The 22,832-nt window shown below is 43.7% G+C and overlaps 1 protein-coding gene across 2 annotated transcripts in view; it reads left to right on the top strand.

The window, feature by feature from the left end:
• Positions 1 to 1,003: 1,003 nt before the first annotated feature.
• Positions 1,004 to 22,832, top strand: part of ALDH1A3 (aldehyde dehydrogenase 1 family member A3) — a gene marked incomplete at both ends in the record, with an annotated part of 32,319 nt that continues 10,490 nt past the window's right edge. The window contains 7 exons of one of the 2 annotated variants that reach the window (XM_079540971.1): positions 1,004 to 1,102; positions 4,406 to 4,510; positions 10,223 to 10,363; positions 13,052 to 13,181; positions 13,669 to 13,730; positions 16,417 to 16,545; positions 19,196 to 19,309. In XM_079540971.1, coding sequence (XP_079397097.1) covers positions 1,004 to 1,102; positions 4,406 to 4,510; positions 10,223 to 10,363; positions 13,052 to 13,181; positions 13,669 to 13,730; positions 16,417 to 16,545; positions 19,196 to 19,309 — 780 coding nt within the window. The remainder of the gene's footprint in view (positions 1,103 to 4,405; positions 4,511 to 10,222; positions 10,364 to 13,051; positions 13,182 to 13,668; positions 13,731 to 16,416; positions 16,546 to 19,195; positions 19,310 to 22,832) is intronic. The other variant, XM_079540972.1, reaches the window with a different exon arrangement.

Below are 22,832 nucleotides of genomic sequence, written 5' to 3'. Positions count from 1 at the left end.
TGGTGGGGTTGGAGGAGTCCAAGAACTGTGGAGATGTGGTACTGAGGGACGTGGTCAGTGAGCATGGTGGGTTGGGGTTGGACTTGAGGATCTTAGTGGGCTTTCCCAACCTCAGTGATTCTATAAAATAGCAATTGGAAAGTTAAAAATGGACAGCGTGGATGTCAGCGTTTCTGCTGTTGTACTGCATCTCCCCACGTGGAGCAGGGATCTCAGGAGCATCCTGCGGGCTCTGGGAAGCAGGATCTGATTCACCGTGGTACTTTCCCTTCTGAATCAGCACTAAGGCTCATGATATCACAGCTGACCTGCCTTTATTTCTGAGCGCTGGAACAGCAAAGCGCTGACTAGTGCTGGGGATTACAGATTCTGCGAAGCGTTTTGGAAGATAACTGCTGGCACCTCGCCACTCGTTATATGGAAAATATGCCGCGTTATCTTCCATGAGCGTGTGGGTGTGAGGGTGCTCCCAGCGTCCTGGCCCCCAGCCTAAGGAGCCCTAAGCATGCTTCATTCAGAGGGCCTTTAAGCAACGTGTAATGAACTCGTTCCGGCGCCGAGCCGAGATCTGTCGCTTCAGACACGTTCCATATCCTTCAGGACTCCGTGACAGCGAGCATCCATCTCGGCGTCCCCACCACGCTAAGAGCGCTGCGCTGGAGGCTGCACCCTCGGGGCCCCTCAGATGGGCGCAGGCCAACTGGCCGCTCTCCCCAAGCCCTGAGGTGCCTCCATCCCTCCGAGAGGCCTCCACCGCCTCCCTGAGGGCGTTTCACCGCCCTGAGGCAGCAGGCGCGGCCCGCGGGCGCCCCCCGACCCTTCGCTGGCCGCAGCGCCTCGGCGGGGCGCCGCCCGTTACCTGAGGGCCGCTGCCGCGCGGAGGGGGCGGGGCCGAGGCGGGGCGTGGCGGCTCGGCAGCCAATAGGAGCGGGCGGCGGCGTTCTTAAGGCGGCGCCGCGAACTGTCAGCGGCAGAACGGTGGTGTGGGCTCGACGGGGCGGTTATGGCAGCGCTCAACGGTGCTGTGGAGAACGGGCAGCCTGACAAAAAGGGGCCGCCGCTGCCGCGGCCTCTGAGGGGTTTGGAGGTGAAATACACCAAGGTGAGCTGGGGAGGTGGGCTTCGCTGCAGTGTCACCTCGTGCTTGGGGGGATTGGGCTGGTGGTGAGGTGTTTTTTAAGTTATTCCTCTACTGAGAGCTTTATTTGTTGTTTTATCATCTCCTAATGCCCTAGATAGTGGGATAATGGGGGTGTGAAGGTGGCCGAGTGACCGGAGCAAGTGGGTAGCTGTGTTGTTTCTAGAGAGCTGCGCTTGCTCCAAGCTCTAAAGTCTAAAAACAAAACAAAATTAGTATTTCTTAATGTAATGAACCTGTAGTGCTGCTCCAGATGCCTACAGGTCCTTTCAGCCCTGGTGCTGGGCCTGCTGAGGGCTACAGCCCCGACGGCCATTTTGCCCCTTCCTGCTCATGGAACCCATGTGGTGAATCCCAAAGGTGGCACTCAGCATTGTGTCAGTGCTTTACCAAGTCCCATTTGGGCAGGTGAGCCTGGGCAGGGCTGAGAGGAGTGCTGTGTGAGGGTGCTGATGGAAGAGGTTGGTTCTGCTGACCCTGCAGGGATGCACTGAGCAGGGGATGGAGGGCTGCATCTCTAGGACGATGTGGAAGGGCAGTGAGGTGAGCAGTATGGATGCCATTCTTGCTGCTTGCTTGCCATCCCCATGGAGCTCTGTATGGGCTCGCTGGCCACCTCTAGGAGAAGCCAAAGAACCTGTAGCTCTAAGTCTGCTCTTAAACTCAGTTTGGGAGCTCTGTCCTTCAGAAGTGCTGTTGGCATTGCAGGAGCACTTAGCTCCACTCCAGCACTCCCTGTGCGCGCAGCTCTGTGAGCCCCAAGTTGCTTTTTGTTCCCAGCTGCCTGACCCATGCTCTCATGCAGTGGGGGAAATAGCAAGGCTTGTGGCTGTTATATTTCAGTCATGTGGCTGGGCTAAAAGAGCTGGAGGGGCTGAGTGTATATTAATTACTGTTACGTTTCTGTGCTAAATATTTCAAGGCAAAAAACTGCAAACTCCAAGCTTGTTCTCTTGCAGTGAGAAGAAAGAGTAAGCAATGATAGTTTGTTCAGTGAGGTGTTGAATTGTGCATCCAAAGTACTGAAACAAATTAATCTAGCCTAGTAGTTACGCTAACTGCTAATTTTAAACTTCTCTCTCTCTCTCTCTCTCTCTCTCTCTCTCTCTCTCTCTCTCTCTCTCTCTCTCTCTCTCTATTTTTTATTTTTTTTTTTTTTTTTGGAGATAAAATTGTCACTTAGCAGCAGATTGGATCTGCAGCTGCTGGTTGTAGAACAACGTAATGTTGCACTTTCCTGTGTCCGGAATGGACACCGCATCAGGGTTCTTCTTAAACATCCAAATGTTCTGTTTTGTGTTATTTTTATTGTTGTGAACACTTTATAATATTCCTTTGGGATCCAATCCTGCAGCCGTGTTTGTTTTAAAGACCAAATTTTTATTCTCCAGAGTTTTGCCGGAGACTCTCCGCACCAAAAGTATCGAGGTTGTAACTTAATAGTGGGAAACAATGTTAATTAAAAGTGTGAATTTGATATTCGATCCATTGCCCCCGGTGCATCTGAGAAAATAACGAGCAGCAGTCAGTCTTCATAAAATGGAGGGGTTTTCTGCAAGCTCTGAATTCCACCAGATGTGTGCAGCTGATGGCACACTTTGTACTTTGCAAAAAAATATATTATTTTTGGTTCTGCCAGTTACCGGGCTGAGGGAGAGGGAAGAAAGTCTATCACCAATAATCTTGCTTACAGAGCAGCTTAATGCTTGTCCCGGGTGTGTGATGGAAGTGGTCTGTCCAGAATCTCGTGTCCTGCATTTGGAGTATGCAGCATGAACAGTTGATACGCTATTCTGTTTCATTTCAACTCCTGGCACCAAAGACCGGGCTGTGCTGTGTGGTTCCCAGAATGGCATCAGCATGTATGTTAGTTTTCAAAATAGCGAATCTTGTCGCCCTTGTTTTACTATTTCTCATAGAAATGTTGCTTTCTGTTCTCAACCTTCTCATGTAAAATAAACGCTTGGTGCAGAGGTGGAGGAATAACTCCCCTGTACTGAGGTTGTGAGTATATGTCTGACTTTGTAACTTTACACTTCTTGCTATCACCTCTCATGCCTATTGTGACTTTTTTCAAGGGGAAGAGAGGAAACCTGAAGTGGAAGTGTTATCTATTCCTGAAATAGCTACCTATTATTTAAGTGCTGCATTTTAATTTCTGATAGTAATTAGTATTTCTAACACTGACTTCATGTGATAATTTCCTGGCAGTGTTTTCTTCCTAAGCCTGTATGAAACAGGTGGGACCAGAAGTGCAGTATCTGCGCCAGTTATGTCTCAAATACTTCTATGCAGAAATAGTTGGGAGGAACTCCTTTCAGGAAAAAAGCTGCCCAAGGAAAAAATATGACCCAGAGCAGTGGGAATTTCAAATGTAAGGGATGCAACATTAATCTCCTGGTGGTGCATAGAGAGTCGTAAACAAGATTGCAAATGTGGAAGACTTCCAAGTAAAAGTACTAGCTTACAGCCACTAATAAAGATTACTTCATCTAATCTTGATTTAAAAAGTATCTTTATTTATAAAACATAACACTGCCAAGTTAGATTGCAATGTGGATAAGATGCATGTTGAATCAATTAATTGTATATAGGTATTCATGTTCTGTTTACAGTGTGTAACAACACTCTAGTATTTAATGCGTTTTTAGTTACGCAACGCTGGGACTGTTTGTTCTTGCTCTGGAAATGCAATATTTTGAAACACTTAAATCTTGTCACAGATGACTCCAATGACGTGGGAGGCTCGATCTATCCCGTGGCAGGGCATAGTGGGGTAGAACCAAGCCTGTTCCTACCTTCCTTTGTGGTGCTGAGGGCAGTTATGGAAGTAGCCCAGGGCAGGATACGAGTAACCAAGTAATATTGCACGCAGACACTTTGCTTGTAGCATGCAACAAGGGGCAACTTTTGCCTGAGCCCTTTGGTTTCTCTTGGTGTCTCTTGCCGTTCCCATGGAAATTGATTTCAGCAGTGGTTTCTTTCTCACTGCTAAATTATGGCATTACACTGTGTGGGTCCCCATCCTCCGTCTTACTTTTGCTCAAAACTAAGTGGGTGCATGAAGGCTTTCTTGTCCATTTTTCTGGCTCAGTTTGGAAAACTGCTGTCTGTATCATGAAGTCTCACTGGGATGGATTGAACACGCCATCAGTGGAAGCTGAAGAGCCTTGGGAGTTGTGAAGAGTACTTCTGTAATTTTTCTGTTTTGTCTGCATCAGTGTTGACCTTCTCCTACCTGTTCTGCTCATTTTGCTCTCTCCTCAGATATTTATAAACAATGAATGGCATGAGTCTACCAGTGGAAAGAAGTTCCCTACCTACAATCCCTCGACACTGGAGAAAATTTGTGATATTGAAGAAGGAGACAAGGTAAGTGTTATTAGAGAGGAGATGCAAAAGAGTTAAAGGGACTTACTCTCTTTTCATAAAGCATACAGAGGAAAAGCTGGCTTTTAACGGCATACGGCTGTCCAGACTGGGAGCTGGGATGGTGCATGTGCTGCTTGAGGATTACATGGGTTGGGTGGGATCGGTCTTGTCTAGCTCAGCTGAGTCACTTTCCCTGATAGGAACTGCCTACCAAATACTGCAGGAATGAGATTCAGCATCATTCCAGCTTTATAGAGCTGGAAGCAAGCAGCCATGCTGAGGAAATAGTGATGACAATAGACGTACATCCCTGACAGAACTCGTGTGTCACTTTTGGAGTGGTTTACATGCAGTCTGCATGGCAGCCTGTTGGAATCACTGGACTGAAATTCACTTTTTAAAAAATATGATCAACAAATAACCTGTTTGGGGAAACTTCAGCTCAGTAATGCAACACTGCTCACTTTCTCCTAGCAATTCCTTATGGTTTCCTTTTCTGACTGGTGTTATGGGTTACCTGCACAAATGTGACAACTGTCATTTAAAATGAAATCAGTATCTCTGAAGAATTTCAGTAGTCCCTGGCCTTGGTACACTGTAAGTACAGTTGCTTGGGGCATAATGGCTTGGTTTTGGTAACTGTCTGAGGTAAGAAACAATCAGATGCAACACTTTGTCCATAACAGCTAATCACATGTGGGCCATCTGGACTGCTCTGTGGGAGAGCTGGCCTAAGACTTGCTTTTGACTGTATGTCATGGGAAGGTGATTCACAGCTTCCCCAATGTACCAGGGCTTTGGCTAATCACCACTCTGGGCAGTAGCGACTGGCAGTGTGTACTCTTCTCAGTATCTAAGCTTGCCTGTTGCTTGCATGCCTTGCAGAACCTCTCCTACTAAGAGCTGCATTAGATGGAAAAGTGCAGTGTGGTTCTGGGTGTTGTGCTGTGCAGGTCAATAGAGCCTGATAATTTTGGAGATGGGAGCAAACTTGTTTGGTGATGCAAATGGTGCATCAGGTAGCTGTTCTTTTTGGATGCCACTAAAGCAGTCCCTGAGGCCTAGTGCCATGGTGGATCTGTGAATCCATGGGACAATTGTAGATGTAGACAAAGCTTAATGTATGTAATTCCTCTGCATTAACTGGGCAGTACATAACTCTATTTAGTGGTATGTAAACAGTGGAGCTGAAGCAACTCTGACGCAACTATATTTTGCGAGGCAGAAACCATGACTCCACTACTCGCTGAGCTAAGTGTCTCTCAGGCAGTTACAGAGCATTACATGAGTATTTCAAGCCTACTTCTTAATTACTTGGTAGAGAAAATTCTTAGGTGGAACTGAAAGGCCAGTCCTGTGCCTTGCCTGCTTGAGACTTGCCCTTGCCTGAATTCAAGCATGGCTTTTCAGCTTGCAGGAGAGTCCCTGCCTGTGAATACTTGGTAAAGGTGCCTGACTCCTAGGCATGTAGAATAATTGTATGCTAGATGCAGCTGAAAGCTTCATCTACCCCTTTACATCAGATGTGAATTTAACTGTAATTAGGTTTGTATGAGGAACTGAGAAGAGTCAGACCTGCTAGTGGGTTAGTTAACAGAACTGGAGTGGGACATGTTCCAAACCAGCTGTTAGGCTGCTGGTGATACGTAATGATGTCCCACCACCCTCTGGGCAGAGTTCCCTGAGAATTCCCATAGCCAGCTTAATCATCTCCATACTAAATCTATGACCCCAATCTATTGGGGCAGAGCTCTCTGTTGCTACAGAAAATGGTGAGTCGTGGTGCTTTTCCAGTGTTCTGTCTCCTTGGGCCGCTGTGCTCAGTTGTGTTGGTGAGTATTGCAGCACGGGTAGCAGGCTCTGGCTTCAGCTGTGCTGTGCCAGGCTTGACTCTGCCTCCACAACCTGCAGGGAGCAGGACTCCACTTCCTTAACCTTGTTCAGAAACCCGTCCCTCCCTGGCCACACCGGGTATGTTTTGCTTGGATTGCTTGTGAGAGGTGGGAATTTGGCAGCTGATGTCTCAGTGGTGACAAACAAGTCTGGTGCTGAAACTTGGCCTAGAAGTCTAGGTGTAAAGGTTTTGTTTTAGACTTGAGTCACAAGATTCAAGACGCAATTTCTCTTGGTGAATAGTTGGGGAATAAAGGGAAGTTTCAGGTGGAAAAAGAAGCATTAAAAAAAAAAAAAAAAAAAAAAGAGCAATAACAATATAAAGCAGCGAATGATTTTACTGAATACCTGGAGACTTCCTGCCTCCAGAGTAATGGCTTAGTGTCTCAAGTGTTCTCCAGCTACAATCAAAAAGGGATAACTTTCTTCATTAGGTTTTTGACCCTTAGAAGTGGTGCAGCCCTGGAACTTTTACTGTCCCTTGCTGTGTTACTGTATCAAGGAAAAAAAAATACATTAGCTGTTATCATATCTCTAGTCCTATTGGTAACACTTGAAGATAAGCTCTTCTAGTAGATTTCTAATGTCTGGCAAGGATGGGAGAAAGGAACTCCATTCTTAAAGGAGTTGCCACCTAGCTGCCTGGCAAAGGTGCATGGCTGGCACTGAGCAGGATGGGTGTTATGGATCATCTGTCGTGATCACTTCTGGGCAATTTGCTCTTTGGTAGTGTATCTTTAGAGGGTTATGAGCATGTTTTGTTCACAGGCATCTTGCCCACCTTCAGACTATGGATGTGGGCTGAGGTAAGAGGCTGCAGAAGCATTATTCCACACAGCAAGCTCACAATACCATAGATAATGGTTTGGGACACTACAGACTTTTAAGTTGCTCTTTGTAGCTGATTGCAATTTTGGTTCTAAAGTTAGAGCAGTGAGAAGCATAGACTGCAGGGGGCTAGCTGGAGAGTGGCTCAGCTGTGAATGTCTTGTAATTGGGCACGCTCCTGCCTGTGTTGGAAAAGTGCCTTTCTGAGGATGTGCACAGTGGGGATTCTCCCATGAAGTTCAGGTAAGATAGTCAGCGTGGAGTGTGCTCCATCCCCAGTATGTCTCCTTACTATCTGGATCAAAGCCATATTGTCTGCACTGAGCCTGAAGCAGAGCAAGGCTTTTTCTGCAGATATTCTCCCTATTCACCATTCACTGGAGTGATGGTCTGCCAGGTGCTGAGGCAGGAGAGAGGAAGAAGGGACTCCATAGAAATGGAGCAGTGGTGAGCAGAATTTGAGGTAGAGAAGGAAGGTGGAGGACATGGCTTAGAACAAAGAAATCATGAGTTTGTTCAGGGGAAAATGGCATGCGGTTGTGTAACTGGGGCTTGTATCATAATGAAAACATCCAGGGTGGGTATGAAGGTTTGCTGGCATTTCCCAATCCTGCATTGCTTGACTTTGCAACTTCAGTGTTCTCTTAGTAAAGCTTTTTGATGTAATAATAAATCTGTATAGATCAAAACTGAGCACCAGGTTGCATGGACCTCTTTGTGGTTTTGTGTGCTGCAGGGTGTCCTTGGCACTCTGACAGTTAGAAGTCTGTCTTTGTCACGCATTGTGCCTACCTATTGCAACATGCTTGTAATGAGCACACCATTCAGACTCCCCTAATGTCTAGTCATAACAGGATGGATTAAGAGCAGCATTTCAGCCTTCCTGAAGGACTTCCTTGTTTTTGCTGGTCTCTCAGGCCTATAGAAACTGTGTGAGCTCACAAGGTCTCACTTGGTGGTGCTACCCCTGAGGGTGTTTTGGGGAAGCTTTTGTTTGTAATATTGACTGTGCTCTCTGAGCTGCTGTGCGTGCCCTGCGAATCCAAGAAAAGGGGATGAGAATGAATACAGTTTCAGTAAATATTCACCCCAGGGCTTTTGGATGGTATCACCATGGTGCTTCTATCTGTTAAGATACACCCTTTGCTGTGCCTCTAAAGATACAAGCATGTCAGGTAGTAGACTCTGCAGGAAATGAACAAAGGCCATTGCTTTTATGGTTTTGTTTGCTTGTTTTTTTTTTTTTTTCCACCCCAGTACAAATGATTTTAGGGGGAAGAGGCTCCAGACAGTATCTCTAGCTTGCAATCAAAATGAGAGACAGCTTTGCTGAGACATTTTGGGCTTCACCAGACCACCACTACCACTTACAGGAGCTGTAGCAGGGCTTGGGTGCTCCTTTGCTTAGAGTGGAGACTGTAGTCCTTTGCACATGCAGCCATCTTATTCTTAGTGCTGCAAGTGCCAGAGTGGTAGCAAGGCCATGAGGTCTTGATGCTCCCAGCCTGATCTCAGGAGGTGATTTGTTGCTGCTTTAAACCTGACACATTCTCCTATTTTTTTTTTTTTTTTTGGTCTGCTTTGTGTCTTATGTTGTCTTATTTTAGCTTAAGCCCTCATTTGAGCAGGAAGGATGAGGAACGTGTTAGTGTACAGTAACTGGTGATGCCTCTTGGCTTCTGTGGCATTCCAGATTAAGTGCACAGAAGCAAACCATTCTGAAGCCCTGTTCTGCCTGTGGGGACAGGCACCAGGCAGGATGTGCCTGCCTGCATATGGTGGCTGCTTGCTACCTCTGCTTCATAGCCATGCTTGCTTGACCAGAGTCACTCTTTACCTCCTGTAGCAACTCAGGTCTCTTGCAATTGTCTCCCCATCAGTGCTCTTCTACAAGGGTGTAGTACTCTGACATACACTGCCAGGAAAACTTCAAAACTGTGCAATCTTGTGAAGAAAGAGCCAAATTTAGTTTAAGGTGCTACTTCAGTGGACAATGACTTGCTGTAAGCCAAGTGTATCTCCCCATAACACTTTTCTTGGTTGAGCAAAACAGGCTTTCTTGTGGTGGGAGAGCAGCCAATCCTTGCTGGGTCTGTGCACAGTAGCTGAATCTAGTGTGATCAAGTCTGAATAGACAAGCCTTGAGAGAAGATCTATGAGAGCAGCTGGTGAAGAGCTCTGAGGAGCAATCAAGGCCTGAAGTCCACCCACTTTCACCACGTATTGTGGTGAAGTGCAAGGACTTCTCCATAAGCTGAAGGATGCAGTGAAGTATGGGCCGCAGCAGACATTACACAGAGCAGGAATCTGATCAAAGACAGAATGAATGGTGCTCTGTGTATGCTTGGGGGTACAGTCTTGGCCTCATGGATGTTGATGGCAGTGTTCCATTGGCTTCATTGAGTCAGGAGGTTGCCCTTGCCATTGCATTTTTTAGTTGTTGTATGTTAGTGGAGGGGAGAAAGGAGGAGTCAGGGCCCTACTGTGGCCAGAGCATCACAGGAAACTTTGCTGGGGTTAATGAGAAGTGATGGAATTTGTTGCCCTCCTAAGTAGCAGCTTACAAAAACAGAGTTAGATTTGGTCCTGCATGCAGTACCAAAGAGAGAGTGGCACTAAGTCCAGGTAGGTGAAATGACTGTCAGAGCACTAGACAACAAAAACCCTTACATCTGGTAAAAAAAGAATCTTGAAGTGCAATCTTACATCCTGTATCATTCTGGATTATTTTATAAACAAACAAGTTGCATAAAATTGCTCTTCAAAAGCCCTGCTGATACTTTGACTTTTAGGTTGTTTATCAGCCCAGACCAAGCCCAAAATGGCTTGCAGGCTTGGTTATATATCCAAGAGTAAAATGGAGGTGATCTTCTCAGAAGATTTGGTTTTAGCCACCACAACAGCATCTAGGAAGCAGCTTGCTGGGGTCTCTGCCTTTGTCCAACATCTTCCTTGTAACCTAACCTTTTCTTATGTATGTCACTGCTCTAGCCTGATGTGGATAATGCTGTGGAAGCAGCAAAGGCAGCATTCCAGAGGGGGTCTCAGTGGAGACAGATGGATGCCTTAAGCAGAGGACAGCTCCTACACAAGCTGGCTGATCTTCTAGAGCGAGACAGAGTCATCCTGGCAGTAAGTATTGTGATTGGATACTGGACTTACTGGAGTAAGTATTGTGATGAGCTGTTGGCTGATAATTCAGCTTCATCTTTAACATTTTGCTGCATCCATCTCCTGTCGCACTACTTCCTCTTAAGGGCACTTAAGGAGGAGGGAATCCTGCAGAAAGGTCCCATCTTCTAGCTCTTCTTTTTCCTGTGCTCATTGCCTTAGGCTGTAGGGAATGCCTGATAGCTTTTTCAGTGTCAGTGGGCTTCAGTACGTGTAGTGATGTTTATAAAACCTTCCTGGATTAACCCATCCTTGTGTTAGCTTGAGCTTTGTTACTGCAGTCCTGTACTATGGATTTCAGTTCCTCCAAAGAAGAACCGTAATTCAGTCCTGACCTAGCTCCTGTTCCTCTTTCCAATGGAAGTAAGACATTTGTGCCTGCCCTTTAAGTCTGAGATAAACAACAGTGCCTCCCACACAGAGAAACAAATAACAGTGATACAGGACCAAATTTCTTTGCTGAGCTCTGGCACTAACTGCGTATGTTCTTTGGAACTGGATGCACTCTTCCCTCCCAGCCCTCCTTCTCTCTTCCCACATGAAGGGTAGAAGAATCTAGGCAGAAGTCATAGCTGATCTTCACTGTTCTGCAGGATGATTCTGGGGATCATAGACAATGACTGTTAGTTATCTATACTGGAGTTCTTATTCAAGACCTTGGCTGGTTATTGAATTGATTGCAGGTATTACAATTACTTTTATTTTTAAAACCAAGAAACATATTTATTGCTTTAAGTTTATCAATGCTCTTGCATCTCCTAGCTAAGGTAGTATGTACATATTTGAGACAACAACAAGAAAAAGCCTATAAACTACAAAGGAAGGAAAAAATGCACAACCAACCAAATCTGCCTCGGTCCTTATTACAAAAATGCAAGGCCAATTTGACTTTTTTTCTTCAAATTTCTTCCCCAAAAATAGGGGGCTGGGAAGAGACTCTTGTTGGATGTCATCCAAAGTTTAGAATGTGTGTAAGTGGGATCTGCTACTTTTCCACTGAATGTACTGGCTCAAGAAAATCTCTTGATAGCTGTGAGGCTGTGTTAACTTGGACTTCTGCACTCAAGAGCTACTGCTAATGATTTCCTATCCTGTCCTAGAAGAATCCTTTTGGTGCAAAACAAGGGGAGTAGGACCTTGGCTAAGATGTTCTGCAGCTGATAAGAAGCTTTTATGTTGGACTTGCACATTTGTACAAATAGTGCCTACAATTCCTAGTAGCTCTCAGCTTAGAGCTGCTATCTGTACTTCACTAGCTCAACTCAGCACTCTTACTCTGCACTTCTTCAGGAGTAATGCATTCCGTGTTGCTCAGTGCTGTTGTATGCAAGAGTTCCTAAGCTGATGCCCCACTGAGAGAGCATGGTGTGTGGGGTGTATTTAGAAGTCTGCACTTGCTTGACTGTTTCAAGCTAGGTCTCTTCCCCCAGTATGTTCTCTGTGAACCCTGTGATGTCCTCCAAGTTCTGTAGAACAGGCTCACAAACTCCAGGTTTGAAGGCAATTCTGGCCAACAAATAAGAAGGGGGAGAAATAAGTGTGTGCAAATGTGCTCTGTTTATTTTCTGCCTTTTTTTTTTTTTTTTTTTTTTTTAATGCAAATTTAAAGCAGCCCCCTTTTCCATAAACTAGGGCACTAATTTCAAGCTTTCTGTTGTCCTTCTAATCTGGGATGACTTTCTTGGCATTGCTACTTTCTCTGAAGAAAAACCAGCCCTAGCTGCTTTGGTTGCATGTTAAGTAATCACTTAAAAAATCAGTTGTTTTAGCAGACATTCAGAGTGGATAACAATCCTAGTCATTCCAAGGGGAATGTCTGTTTAGACCCTAATGTCTGTGGAATATGACAGGGTATGACTTCATTTGTAAACAAAGATGTTTCAATCTACCAAGGGATATTGCTTCCTTTATGGATGTGCTGGCTTTTTTCACCAATATCCCTTTTAATGACCTGAGCAGAACAAAGTATTCACTTAGCTAATGTTCAGAACAGTGAGAAGGGTGCAGTCTGAGACTGGTCTTCGTTTAAAGCTGCTCAATGTCGGTGCAGCTTCAGTGAAATAACTTCTCCCTTGCAGTTGTCTAAGCAGAGATCTGAGCCCAAATGTTACTTTATTAGAACACTGTTTAAAGAAAAAAAATGTGTTTTCTATCATCCTGTGGATAAAAGAGGCATTTTGGAGGTTGCTTTTAGGACAATGAAGCAGAAAAATAAAAGGAAAGTGGGTCAGGCTGATTTTAGTGGCACCATCTGGAGTCCAGAACATCTGTGTCAGAAGGTCAGATACAGTGAAGTCAAGGGACTTGCGTTCCTTCAGATTGGTGCTCCAGACCACAGCCCTGTATCCCACCCACAGCCACCTCCTGGGCTCTTACAGAAAGTGTGCATTCATTGCAGTGATTGAGCAAAGCAACTTGTGCCTGTATCAGTGTTAGTGGGTCCAGCTGCCTCTATTCTACCTGACTTGTACTAACTAGATCTTCCTTTAAAGTGAGGGAAGGAAACTGTCTCCGCAGCACAAAACACAAGAAAATTGAGAGTGTTTTTCTGAAAGATATTTTTGTTTTTAAGAAAAAGCTATGGATGTGTTTGACAATGCACATAATTTGTTGGTTTTTCTTTTTTTTTTTTTTTTTTTTTTTTTCCAGACTTTGGAAACAATGGACACAGGAAAACCTTTTCTGCAGGCTTATTTCATTGATCTGGAAGGTTGTATAAAGACACTCCGATATTATGCTGGATGGGCTGATAAAATCCAGGGCAGGACTATCCCTGTGGGTAAGTTTCTTCACACCCAAAATCAGGACTGGAAAAGGATCAGGCTTGATTGGACAAGTGACAGGCATGGAAAGATCTGCTTCTGAAAACCTGCAATGGAAGGCATTTATTTTCTGTCTCAGGGTGGATTTTAAGTGGTATCTTCTGAGATTCAAACTCAAATGAGGACTATAAATGCCTGGATAGATCTCTGGGAGAATAATGGAAGGGCACTGTCAAATGTTCTAATAGTTGAGTTCTTTCAAAAGATCTTCTAGACTACAGACCTAGAGCAGTCACAGTGCACCCTTGGACCTATTCTGAAACGGATCCTCCTCCACTTGAGGTCACCTGGAGGTGTGTTTTAAGATCAGCAGAGAGAGGATTCTTTGTCTAATGTGGTTTTGGATCTGTCTCCAACCTCTCTGTTTGCAGTCATCTTAACTGTTCCTGTAGAAGCAAAGATTTTTACTGTGTTTTCTTTTTCCTTTATTCTTTTGTTTTGCAGATGAAAACTTTGTCTGTTTCACCAGGCATGAACCGATGGGTGTTTGTGGAGCTATAACTCCAGTAAGTAACAGCAATGGTGCCCTTGGAAATGGAGGAAGTGTATGTGCATTTCCCTATCTTGTACTGCAGCCATTTGATTCCTAGTTAAGTGCAGCTGTTCTGCAGTGAACTCCCATTTCAGTTGCTTGATGTAGTTTCTTGTTTTACCCCCATGCCAATTGCTCTTGGCAGTGCAAAATCCTCTGCAGTGGAAGGGTGGGTCTTCTAATCAGTTGCTCTGTTCCTCTCTAAGGATGACAGCAGTCACCAGAGAGCAGTCAGAGCTCTCTGACTCTTGCACTGCTAGGACAACCATCTTGTCATTACATGTACTCGCTTCTTGCTGCCTAGAGCTGATGCATAGTTTGGAGTTTCAGAACATATCCATTATTAATAACTCCTGGCTGTTCTCTGAGCTTTCTGTGATCAAATCTCACTGAATGCAGTTTTTCCTTGAGCTTTCTGCTTAGGGGACGGTGTGGCTGGTTCTTGAAATACCTCCAGTTTTAGTATGTGCTGCTTGCTTTGTTTAAACAGACAACCAGAAAGACTTTACAGCTCTATGGGAGACATAGTTCATTCCCGTCTGGTTGTAAAATGCTTTGAACATGGTATCCTACAGGCCATGAAGCAAGTGGTGGTGTGCCAAGATTCTTTGGATACTTGGATCAGTGGAGTCCATGGAATATTTTGACCCATGGGATCAGGTTATAAGGGAGATGGGATAAAATGCATATGTGGTTTGGGATTTTCTGGACCCTGCAGATACCAGGTCTGGACCAATTCCCAAAGACATCTGGAGAAATTCTACCTTTTCCTTTAGCTGGACTGAGCTTGTAAACCTGGTGATAAGATGGTAAAGTCTATTTTGCCCTATGAGTGTTAGGCAAATTGGGAAACAGTTGTTACTATTTATCAGGCATTTGGCTTAATGACACCTGCATGGCTTTTCTGTTCGAATAAGCAAAGTGTCTAGCTTTGCAGCTAGAATTTGTGATGCAGTATCAAAACATTAGGAATATCAACAGTGATCATTAGTGTTATAATCATAATTGATCATCAATTAAAAGATATTTCACTGCTATACTTCAGCCACCTTTGGCACTTTTGGAATTGATCATTTTAAAAGCCTGCATGTAGGGTGCTTCGGAGGGCCACTGAAAGGAAAATAGTGGGACTTGTACTGTTTCAGGTGGGCCTTACACTAGCAATAAATACAATAATAAGACCAGATTTGTCTCAAGTTCAACACTGTTTGCAAAAAGCATGATTGGGGTCAACAAAGCCACATCTGTCTCCAGTTTACTTAGAACAAATCCTCTTCAATTTTTTTTCCAGTTTTGATCTCTAACACGATCAGTCAGTGGATGTGATTACTCCAACCTGATATAAAAGGATTTGTCACTGTTCTGCATGTCTCCCTAGGCCAATTAACAATCCTCCCTTTTTACTGTGGCTTGAATATACTTAAACAACCCTCTTAGTGAGGGGCACTTTTTGGAAGGTGCATCATATGACTGAACTTTATCCCAGGGTGATATTGTTAGGCAGCCTTCATATCTGTTTCTGTTATTCTCACCAGCCATTCTGCAATAGAAAGGTCTCAGTGGAGTTACATTGTGCTCTGAAAGTGTAGAAAAGTAGTGAAGGTGCAGGTGGCCAAAGATGAGAATTCAGGCCTTCAGAAGGTTTAGGAGAAAAAGACAAATGGGTAAATCATAGAATGTGGCCATTGGAGAAATCTCTGAAATGAGACAGGTCTGGAAGATGGGGAGAGAAAAGCTGAAGAGCAGCAAATCGACTGAAGTTCCACTTTATCTCTGGGTTACAACAGAACTCACCTCTTAAAATCTAAACTGTTAACTTATTGTGAGTGTGAATTTGTGGATTCCTAACATGCTTAGCTTCCTTCTTGCTAGCTGAGGGCCCACGGCTTGAGACTTGACAAGAAGTCCCCTTATTGTTGGCCCACTTCCATCATCCCTAAAGCAGCCTTAATTATTTTTAATGAAGAAATCCTTTCTGTTGCCAAATGACCTTTACTGAGATTCAGTGTGAGCTAGATTTTTCCACTTCTTGCTTAGGCTCCAAAATCTACAAATACACATGACCATGAGACAGATTAGCACAGAGGAAGCTGATGTGGACTTGTTCCTGGTTCCAAATAAGAAAACTAATTGGAAAGGAGCATTTTACAGAATGGAGGGAGACTAAGAGCTGCCCTGGACTTTCATGACTGAACAATCCACTGAAGCTTTCTAATTATAAACCCAGAAATGAATGATACTGTGCAACTCCTAACTCCTCAGGGATTAGCTAATACAGAAAACTGAATTTCTTTCAATGAGCAGCTTCAGTTCTCCCATATAAGGACTCTGTACGAAAGTGATGCATCAGAACACTACCTTCACCATGGTTTCTGTGAACAGACAAAATTTTAAAGTGTGATCAGACTTCTGTGAGCAATGAGGTTGCAAAGATTTGTTCGAATTAGAGTTAACTTGAGCACTGCCAACAGTATTTGGGATCTCAGTGTGGTACAGGAAGATATGCTCTGAGGACCAAGAAAATGCAGTGTTGTAAACACACACTTTTCTTTATGGCTGTGCTCCCAGTTGCTGGTTTCTCCCTGAGCTGTCTGAAGGTGGGAGAAGCGCTGTGTGGAAGTGAGTAGGTGGCTGATCCAAATGACCTTGTGTTCTTGCAGTGGAACTTCCCATTGCTGATGCTGGTTTGGAAGATGGCACCGGCGCTGTGCTGTGGAAACACTTTGGTTATTAAGCCAGCTGAACAAACTCCTCTAACATCACTGTACATTGGCTCGCTGATTAAGGAGGTAAGGAAACCTGAATAACACACCTAGGTACTTTTCTTCTAAGACCGTAAGAGTTTGAATTGTCTGAGTAGGTTTGAAAGTTGTGAAGTATATGATGAGGTGTGAGAATGACCTGTATTCTGCCTCTTCCCAAAGGCCTTCCTGACTGGCAGGGGCTGGATGACAGGTAACAGAGCACAGAACTTGTAGGCTTTCCTCCTTCTTTAGGAAGCTGCTGATGCTTTTATTTTTCTTCCTTGTCTTTTACTTTCCCAAATGAGCAAAAAAGTTAAAGCTCAGTTTTATTAGGCAATGGGACAAAAAGGAATATGATAGACAACAGTGAGTTTTTAAGTGAGATAATTCAAAAAAGACAGTGATTGCCATAAGAAACAATTCTTCATATTTCCGTGGCTTAAAGACCAGATGTAGCTAAATTCTTCTTTAAGGCCAACTCCTATATAGATGCAGAGGAAGGATAATAAGCTGAGATCTCAGAGTGTTGTCTAGGTGTTGTCAGGTAGGATCCAAAGTGCCCTCAGATCTAGTTACAGATATGGTGGGAGGTGCACAGTACCTTCCAGGACTGGTTAATACATCCTCAGCCTCCTACAGTTAATTACATGACTAACTGTGAATGAAAACTAAAAGGTTTGGAGGTATGTTTTTGCCTCTCAGCTGGAAAAATCCATTTGTTAGGATCAGTCTAATGATGAATCTGTCTGCTCTTGGATAGATGAAATGTTAGTAATTGACACAAAGGGCTTCTTTGCCTGCAAAGGAAGTGTAAAAGCACTTCCACTTAAGTGTCTCCTGCAGCTCATTGACTTGATAAGATTTCACAAGTTTAGTGAGCATAGGGTGCAGTTGTCATTACTTCTAGTAGTCCTGCCACTGATCTTTTGCATGTCGTTCTGACATACAGCTCTTTGAACACTTGTATAGCATTTCCCCACAAAAAGCAGCTCTGTTCTGGTAAGATTAATATTTTGAGCTAAAGTCCAAGCTGTCCATTTCTTGCAATTGTGCTTCAATGCAGAAGTACAATTAGGGCAGAATAATTTGATTTGAAGGTGTCCCTTTCTCCACCCAAAACCAGCTAGACTTCTTGAGGGTTTTTAGAAGAACAAGTTCAACTTTTTTTAATCTTTAAAAGGATGCAGGTGATTTTTGGTATACAAGCAAAGCTACGTGTTTGGTTGAAAGAAATAATATGAGGCCAGCCAAAATATTTTGGCTTTCATTTTTGCAGAAAAACAGGAAAAAAATTTAGCTCAGGGAGACCTGAACCAATTTTTACTTCCTTGTGGCTTTGCTGCTGACTCCAAACACCATTACTTGCACAGTTTGACATTCAATATTTCTTTTTGAAAACTCATTAGCCAAAATGCAAACTCTATTGAACTGTCACTTATTATTATCACATGCATAGTAGAGTCAGATTGCCCTGATTTACACAGAAACAAACAAAAAAATCTTACTAAAGCAGTTTTTTTTGGTGAGGTAGTACATAAACAATTATTTCAGTTTTCTGTATTAGGAAGGAACAGCTTCATGTACTGAGATTTTGTGTGGAAAGGGCAAAAGGAAAGAAGCAGATGTTTAATATTCTGCCATTCCCCTGTTAGCAAATGCAGGGAAAACTGCCTCTGCAATCAGTGGTAGGGAAGGGCTAACTTAGAAGAACTTAATCCTTGAAACTATTATTTCAGGAAGTAAAGAACAGACCAGTAAGTCCCACACTTCTCCTTGTGCTAGAATTTCATCTGAAGTTTTACCATTTGTCTCTTTTGGCAAAATTACTATTTGGATAATCGCAGTTGTAAATGTGGTGGAAACTGGCATACGTCTGTTACCATCTGCTCTTGTATTCCTGTTTTATTAGGCCCATCATCTAGTGAGGTTTTACTGACTTCTTAATTCCTCTGGCCCCTGAAAAACCACAAATGTCAACCTTTGTTCAAAACAAACTTTCATTCATTTACCCCTTGGCTCCATCTGCAAAGAAGTACCTGGGGGCCAAGTTTGGCCAAAAGACTTGCTCTTGTTCGGTTTGACATTGGGACTCCTCCAAGAATTCTTACTGAGCCTTGGCATTTCCTAGGCATGGCTGTTATTTTCACCCATATCTATTCCAGCTGATAGCACACAGCCGTGTTACTGGAAAGTCTGGAAAATACTGATGTATGTAGTTTGGGCTCCTTGTCTGCAGCTTGCAGTTCTTAAGTTCTACATATGCTTTGAAGTACTTTATCATTCACTAGACATGTTAAAGACTTTTTTTTTTTTTTTTGCATATCTGTTTCTTGTATGTTAATAGGGAAATATATGTTTGTGCCCTTAACCTGATTTCGGCGAGATTAGTAAATTCAGGTGGTGCTGTTCATTATTAAAGGCTAAGATGTTTTGCTCACTTATCTTCTATGAGGCTACATAGATAAAGGAGTTTTGCACAGCCTTCCTAGAAAGGCTATAGAAATGTTTGCAAGGGAAATGCTGTAGAAATTACTGTGATTGTTTTTAGGGTTGGTCCTCATCCATAAGAATACAGGGCAAGTAATTCAAGCATCCTGGGAACTGAACTGCAGCTCTCAAGAGTGCAGAGAGACTTCTGAGTGTTCAAAATCCCTTAAATCCCTCTCTACAAAGCTGTATTTAACCTCTATTTTAGGTGGGTTTCCCTCCAGGTGTGGTGAACATTGTGCCAGGCTATGGCCCCACAGCTGGAGCAGCCATCTCTACCCATCAGAGCATTGATAAAATTGCTTTTACTGGATCGACAAAGGTAGGTGATGGATTCCTTATAAAACACCTACTGTGCCTCTTTGTATTCGCTTCTAAGGCAGCAATTCATAATAGATAATACCAATGAAATATCAGTTATTTCCAACATTATTTTCCATCGTGCTCTGTGAGACAGGATTTCTCAGAAGTGCTCAAGATTTGTCTAGGTCAGGTCCATCTCTTTTTACTACCAGTTCCTGTGCTTGTGACAATCCCACCCCTATAAACTGGGGTTTTGCCAAACTGCCACATATCTATAAGATCTGTAATAGATGTTCTGACACAAGGTAAGACAGTCTACAGGAGTAACTGGCAGTTACTTAATGTCATGTCATTGACCTGATGGAGCTTCTGGGCAAGTTTGCTTGCTAATCCTGCCCTGCATATGTGTGTAACTGGAAAATATGTCACTCAGAGCCCTGAAGAATTCTTCCTTGGCTTTAGTTAACTCTGAGCTAGGGCTCAAATGAAAACATGGCCCTGTGCCTACAGCTTCCTCCAGTGATGCAGATGGGATTAACATTTGAGTGTCTTTTGAGACCTGCACAGTGTAGCACCTTTCTATTTGTTGTTTTTCCTGTAAGCAGCAATAGCTGCCTTGCATAGGAGGGGGGTGGCAGTGAGGCCTCTGCAATATCAGACACCTACAGCCATCCTCATCTGTGTAGGGGAATGGAATGCATGGCTTGGCCTGGTCTATAGAACTGAGATACAGCTGTGACACGCACATGAATTTGTCTCTAGTAATTGCTGCTGCAATTTCTCAAACAAAAGCATGCTTATAAATGTGACTGTTTTTTTTCCACTCACTATTCTAGATTTTTCTTGCAGTGTTTATGCACAAACCCTGAAGAAGGGGCAGCGTGCTAAGAATGGAAACGCTAACACCAATAGGTTCAGTTAAGGCAAACGTAGTCTCTTTGCTTTTATTTCCTTGAATAATATTATTTTTATGATCTTTTGATGACTTTGTGCATTCTAATGCCTATACTCATAATTGCAGAGTGTAATCAAGTTACTTAATTATTGCTAATTACCTTGAATGGAATTCTTGGTCAATAAAGGTAAATCACTAAACATTCAAAAGCTATTGCATTTAACAACAGTACCATCTAGTGGCTTTGTGTACATACTAACTGCTTAACTTAACCCAAAAGAGGGTGTGTGTTAAGCCTCTGTTTCTGTATAAAAAAATAATGGGAACAAATGTGAACTCAATAAAGTAAAAGTTCACAGTGAGCTCTTACTCTCTTGATAGTTGGCCTAATCTCAGAGCTTATCCAGATACACACTTCTCTCCAAATCCTAGATCATAAGCTTTTAGCCCAGATTAGATGCTGGCTGTGGGAAAACAATAGAGCTCATAGACTTTTCCAGCCCACATGAATCTGTTTGGTTTTTTAATGAAAAAGGAGTATCCAGTGGATTAGGGACATAAGGAAAACCTCAGCTGCTGGAGCCTATGGGCAAAAAGCTCCTATAGATGCTGTGCTTGTCTTTCTAATCCATGGGTGTGCAGGAAGCACCAAGGGAGATGGATTCTTTGCTAATGTGTGTGTGATTTAGAAGCATTTTCTTCCCCCTCCACCCATCTGTGAGTTCAGCTGCACCTCTGCAGTGTTTGCAGCATAATGCTACTGTTTCTGAGCCAGGAAGTAAAGCTAATTCAAAATACATTTTGACTTAGTTTTTAAGCCCCAGCTTGGGCTCAGTGCCAGCCTGAAAATGCTGATGACAGACTAGACTCCATGAGAGTTTTCCCATCTAGATTTCTTTCTTTCCCTCAGTTTGACTTGCTCCTCCTTGGCCAGCTAGCTTGTAGTAACACTTCTTGCGTAGCTATGTTCATCTGCAGCATGATGTATCACTTCTGTCTCTACGGTTAGGCTGCTAAGTGATTAGAACTGATCTGTACTTCTACATTCAGGACTCCAACTTGAGTTATGAGGGCAAACCATGAGAATTAGAATTAGAATTGCCAGCTAGCTGCCTCATGGAAACACAGAATGGTTTAGGTGGGTGGGGTCAGTAAAGGACATTTAGTTCCAACCGTCCTGCCGTGGACAGGGTTGCCAACCACTAGATCAGGCTGCTCAGTATCCCATCCAACCTTGAATGCTTCCAGGGGTGGCACATCCATGGCCTCTCTGTACAGCCTGTTCAGTGCCTTGCTTCCCTCAGAGCAAAAAAATTTCATTGAAATGGCTCACTTAAGTCTCCCGTTTTCTAGTTTAAATCCATTTCCTCCTTGTCCTATCACTATCAGTGTAAAAAAAAAAAAAGTTGGTTCCCCATCCTGCTTCTAAGCTCCCTTCAAGTACTGGAAGGCCACAGTGACATTTCCTCTCACTGAGTCTTCTCTTCTCCAAGCTAAACAAGCCCAGCTCCTAGCCTTTCTTCATACGAGAGCTACTTCAGCCCTTTGATCATCTTAGTGGCCTTCCTCTGGACCTTCTGCAACAGCTCCACACCATTCCTGTACGGGGTGCCTCAGGCTTGGATGCAGTACTTCAGATGGGGCCTTACAAGGACAGAGTAGAGGGGGACAATCTCTTCCCTCTCCCTGCTGGCCACCCCTCTGCTGATATAGCCCTGGATACTGTTGGCTTTCTGGGCTGCAAGCTCACGTTACTGGCTCATGTCCAGCTTTTTGTCCACCAGGATGCCTCCCCAGTCCTTCTCTGCTGGGTTGTGCTCACTGGGTTGTTCTCCCGGTCTCTACTGCTATCTGGGACTGCATTGACTAAAGTGCAGTTTCTTGTACTTGGTCTTGTTCAACCTCTTTGGATTTTCACATGCCCACTTTTTGAGCCTGTCCAGGTCTCTCTGAATGGCATCCCTTCTACTGTGCCAACTACACCACTTGGTTTGATGTCATCATGTGCTTTCCTTGCTCACAGCTGCGTTGCAGGGCAACAATATTTTTAGGCAGAAATAAAGTTGATTGCTATATGCCAAGGTAAGATACAAGAAAAGCAGATGCAAAATAAAGTCATACCTAAAATAAAATGCTTATTAACTGGAACTCCTGAAGTGTTTTAATCCATACTATCTCTAACAAGATTAGATTACTAAATTATGCTGACACTTGATTTATGCTCTTCATGTGAGCGGTTTTGGTTTGTTTTTGTTTTTTTTTCTGGGGAACTGGGGAGAAATACCCTTGGTTTGTTATGTGGATTACAGTGTGAAATGAGAGTAAATCCTTCTCTTCAGGGGAGTTGGCCAGATAACCTCCATCAGATTAGCTAAGCAGGCTGCTGTGCAGTGAGTGCTACAGCAAAGCTGGTCAGAATTTATCTGCTGGTGTTGTCAGATATTGTCTTGGAAGGGATATGAGTCCGCTGTGGAGCAGCTCAGCCCAAACAGTCAGAAAGACACAGGTTTTTCCCTGAGCAACCTGATCTAAGTGAGTGGCAACCCTGTGCTAGCAGGAGAGTTGAAACTAAACAATTCTTAGAGTCCCTTTCAAAATGGCTCTCCAAAATGTCTATATCTTTCCATAGCTTTCTGGCATGAAAGTG

Source organism: Tetrao urogallus, assembly GCF_951394365.1.
Source record: "Tetrao urogallus genome assembly, chromosome: 11".
Lineage (NCBI taxonomy): Eukaryota > Metazoa > Chordata > Aves > Galliformes > Phasianidae > Tetrao > Tetrao urogallus.
This window is presented reverse-complemented; position numbering and strand designations above follow the sequence as displayed.